Here is a 4,967-nt window from a genome sequence, read left to right as displayed (position 1 = left end):
CCGAAACAAACACTCGTAACAACTTCATCAAATCATGCCGAGATTATTGCACTACATGAAGCGCTCCGTGAATGTGTGTGGTTAAAATCAATGACCCAACATATCCAAATCTCATGCGAATTATCATTTGATGAGAAACCTGTGATACTATATGAAGATAATGCTGCATGTGTTGCTCAAATGAAAGAATGATACATAAAAAGCGACAAAACTAAACATATTTCTCCTAAGTTATTCGCATTCACCAAGGAGCTTGAGAAGAGTAAATATATTGATGTTCGTCACATTCAATCAAGTGAAAACTCATCAGATCTCTTCATAAAAGCACTTCTTACGACAATATTCAGAAATCACATATATAATATTGTGATGCGCAATCTACGAAATTTGTGAAGAATTGTTCGTGTCAACATGAGGGGGAGTTTACGTGACTGCACTCTTTTTCCCTTACTATAGTTTTTATCCCAATGAGTTTTTCCTAGTAAGATTTTTAACGAGGTAGTATAAAAACACGTAATGAAGACAATCATTATGATCATCATCACAAGGAGGAGTGTTGAAAATTAATATTTAAAATAGGTGTATTAAATATTTGAATGTTTAAAATAAGAGTTGTAAAAATTAGAAATTTGTGTGTGATGATGAAGGTAATGATGTAATTTATTCTTTGGATTATTACCAAAGAAATTCTATGAATAGCCTCACCATTTGTGAAGAAATTCACAATTGAGTTGAGAGAAAAATATTACAAAGTGTGTAGTTTGATAATTTTGAGAATTTGATATTTTTACTTTTTATCATAAATTTTTACTTTTCATAACATATTTAACCATAAAGAACTTTGACCAAACAAAAAAAAAATCTAGTCTACTGATTCAAAGAAATTACACTAATTTAAAATAATGAAATCTCATGTGTCAATTACAAAAATGAAAATGAATATTAAAAAAAAAAAGAAAAATCCCATATAACAAGGTATGGCTGCATGCTGTTGGAGAAAAAGAAAACTGAGGAATAAGTAAGGGTGTCAATTCAGCTGGGTTGGATCGGGTTGAGGAATAGAACTATTCAAAAATTGCTAAACTCGAACCCAACCCGATTTCGAATTTTTTTAAGAAAATTAAATAAAATTCGAAAAAAAATAATAATATTATTTTAATTTAAACCCATAATAACAAAATCTCCCTCATATATATGATTTAAATTTGAAAGTCTAATTGTAGAAAAATAAAATATATTTACTAAATCAAATAAAAATTGTTTAAAAAATAAAAAATATTCAAAATAAATATTAAATTATGAAAATTTATGATATAAATATACAATAAATATTTTTTCAGACATATAATATATAAAAAAGTAGGTATTTTGTGAGACGGTCTCGCGAATTTTTATCTGTGAGACGGGTCAATCCTATCGATATTCACAATAAAAAGTAATACTCTTAGCGTAAAAAGTAATATATTTTTTCATGGATGACCCAAATAATAGATCTGTCTCTCAAAATACGACCCGTGAGACCGTCTCACACAAGTTTTTACCTATATAAAAATGTAGGCAATATTTATTAATTATATTTTTTTAAAAAAATTTTAAATTTTCTGAACCCAACCCAACCCGATCATTTTTTTCGGGTTAACTATCGTGTCTAACCCGATCTGACCCGAACCCGAAAACCCCAAACTCAAACATGATTTTTTTCGGGTTGGTGAGTCGTGTCTGATTTTGACACCCCTAAGAAAAAGTTAAAAAATATTATTATTATTTTTATTTTACTAAAAAAATATCATAATTGTTTTTGGAATGGAGTCCTTAATTATTTTGGCTCTCATAAAATCTTCTAGAAAGTGAATAAAGATTAGGACCATTGAAATATTAATTTTCTTTTTCCTGGCTTTAATTTTGTCGCTATCCATAGCGAAAAGATTACAGGATAAATTATGATAAAAATAAATTATTATAACTACATAAAATAATACAAAAATATTGTATTTGGTCATTCATCAAACTATGTTGTAACGTGTAATTTTTAATTAAGAAGGCGATTCGACAAATTTGTATTCGTTTACTTTCTGAAATCTTCCCCTTGCAAGTGTTTCTTAAAGAAAAAATAAAAGATAAATTATGTTTGTATAAGATGATTGATCGATTATCTTACTTGAAAACAAAAAATATAAAGTATTTTTTCTTGAATAACTTAAATTCACTTATAAATAATAAATGTCATTGAAGTAATGTGTGTGTGTGTATATATATATGTATATATATATATATGCAAAAATTTGTGTGAGACGGTCTCACGGAGCATATTTGTGAGACGGATCTCTTATTTGGATCATCCATGAAAAAATATTACTTTTTATGCTAAGAGTATTACTTTTTATTGTGAATATGAGTAGGGTTGACCCGTCTCACAGATTAAGATCCGTGAGACGGTCTCACATGAGACTCACTCACAAATGGTAATATATATATAGCTAGAAAATGAAAACCATACTACCATTTTCATGTATTATTCATTTTGGAATTCAGTAATATGACAATTACTTTTTTTCCTGAAATCTAAAATTGATCTCAATCATTAGTAACCTTCTAAAAAAAACTTGCACAATTCAGTAAGGTAACTTCATTTTATTGAATGAAAACATGAGCTTGAGATAAAACAATATAAATTCCAAGCATATTATATTCATAATTGTGTTAATCCATGGGCAAAGAGAGCTGCAAAAGCCTCCATTCTTTGGGTGGGCAGAGACAAGCCAATCTCTATTCCCCTCTCAGAATTTCTCGGCTTGCACATAGACATTGAATGATTCTCCCCATCAATGGAGGCAACCTCCGTCTTTCTTGCCTTTCCCCATCCAAAATCCATGTTATACAAGTCGAATTTCGGTGATCCAGACACCCCAAGAAAACCTCCCCCCAGCATTTTCTTGAAATCCGACAGCCAATTCTCAACACCTTTCAACACTTTTTCCTTGTTATTCGCCCTGTTTTGTATGTCATCAGCAATGGCTTCCGCAGCCAGAAAGAATCCTTCATCCCCTACCAACACACCACGCCCAACTTTGATCACTCCGGCAGCGACACAGTTGCCAAAGTAATTCTCAGGCACCGGGGGATCCACTCTTGCCCGCGCATCAATAGAATAAACTAGATATTCGTCCCTTCTTTCATCAACTTCCTCACCGATCACATCTCCTGATTTCACCATTTTAGACCACATATAAGCAGATGTAGCGACGAAAGATGACAAGTAAACCAACCTCGGTATCCTACTCATAACCAAATCCTTTAGTTTCTTGATATCAGCCTCATGCAGGATGTATGTTGCGCGAACCTTTTTCGTGGGTAATGGAAAAGTTGAAGAGTGAACGGGGATATGTCTGATTTCGTTCCAAAAAATAGCATCGATTCCAAGGGGATCCCTGATAAACTTTCGATCAAAACAAGGCGCGTATTTACCAGCCTGAATCAGTAACTCTTCGTCAGATCCTTCAAATTTGTTGGTTGAAGCCCACGCCTTTATGAACCTCACAATGGAACTCCCGTCGCCGATACCGTGACTATTGGCGATACCCATGCATATTCCCCTGCCTGGAAACAGCGTAACTTTTATAGCCAGAACAGGGATTATTTTGAATCCCGGTTCATCTTTTACGGGCGGCATCTGAGGTACATATTCGTAGAACTGGTCAGCATCACGCACACCATATCCAACCAGGCTATCGAAATCGTTAGTTGATTCGTAAACCATGAGAGAGACAGAGTCCCCCACAACATAACGATATCTCGGCTTCTCAGTGGGGATTAGGGGGAATAAAATGTTTCCTGCGAGTGCGATGTAATGCTTCAGAGTGAGGGAGAGTGACTGTTTGAGTTTGGGAATGTGGGTTTCCAAGAAACTGGATTTAGAAGCAGTGGAATCGTAGAAAAAAAGGCGTCGTATCGGGTGAAAACGTAACCATGGGAGGTCGAGATATGTCAGCGGAAATGATATCTCCGGTGGAATCTCGCCGTGTGGCGGCGCAATTTGGGAGCTCTCGATTTGGGTTGTCATCGTGCTTTTATGTGTGGTTGGGGGGACTGTGGCATTTTATATGATTGCTGGGAGTTATTTTTAAAATCTTATACTATATTATATTATATTATATTATTACATTATATTATTATACAATAAGATTACGATATTTGAGAAATCATTGACCAAAATTATTTACAATTTATATTATATTATTTTATCCAACCAAGTAGTGGTAGAATCACGTTTACACATGAGACCGGACTTGTAGTCCAGTGATCTCACCTCTCTACCGAAATAGTCGATTTCTCCGAATTCGATCTCCTCTCCCCGCGTTAGTTGTAATAAAAAAAAAAATCACGTTTAAACTTGGGATTTTTTTCTTTTATGGGTGCCAATTCCAATCCCCACATGTAAAAATGGCATGTCGTATTTCATGCTTTAGGTTATTAATGATTGATTATGAATCAATAAAAAAACAAAAAATCAAGTCACAATCACAAAATAAAGTAATTTTTCATTATCATTAATTTATAAATAATAAATAAATAAGTTAATCCGTCGTAAAATCTTTAGTAACTAGAAATTTACTAAAGCTTAATGGCCAATTTAAGAGATAATGAATAATTTTAAGAGGAAACTACTCCAAAAATTCGATCTTAGGATTCTACGACCAAATTTTCCTGTTGATCTAAAATATAATTTATTCAAGCGATATATGATCAATTATCATGAACAAAAACAAATTTGGAAAAAAAAAATTAAGGAGAAATTGCTGCTATATATCTTGATATAGTTCTTGGATTGAGTAGCGACTGTGACGACTGGAACTTAAGACTAACTCTACTCCTAAAACTAGTTCAAAGAGAAAGATTGACCAAGTCGATTTATACAACTTTAATTCAGTTAATCTAGGACATCTAACACACAAACATGACATCGAAGA

General features: G+C 33.0%; 1 protein-coding gene across 1 annotated transcript; it reads right to left on the bottom strand.

The window, feature by feature from the left end:
- Positions 1-2,611: 2,611 nt before the first annotated feature.
- LOC140976732 (malonyl-coenzyme:anthocyanin 5-O-glucoside-6'''-O-malonyltransferase-like) lies at positions 2,612-4,078 on the bottom strand. Its single transcript, XM_073441007.1, has one exon. It carries the CDS (start codon positions 4,058-4,060, stop codon positions 2,690-2,692), a length of 1,371 nt encoding a protein of 456 aa, XP_073297108.1. The 5' UTR covers positions 4,061-4,078; the 3' UTR covers positions 2,612-2,689.
- Between the last annotated feature and the right edge of the window lie 889 nt (positions 4,079-4,967).

Source organism: Primulina huaijiensis, chromosome 5 (genome assembly GCF_012295235.1).
Source record: "Primulina huaijiensis isolate GDHJ02 chromosome 5, ASM1229523v2, whole genome shotgun sequence".
NCBI lineage: Eukaryota > Viridiplantae > Streptophyta > Magnoliopsida > Lamiales > Gesneriaceae > Primulina > Primulina huaijiensis.
Note: the sequence above shows the minus strand (reverse complement) of the source record. Positions and strands in the feature narration are given on the sequence as shown.

Excerpts from the sequence above, each read along its gene's own strand:
- LOC140976732 (XM_073441007.1), bottom strand. The coding sequence starts at position 4,060 with ATGACAACCCAAATCGAGAGCTCCCAAATTGCGCCGCCACACGGCGAG.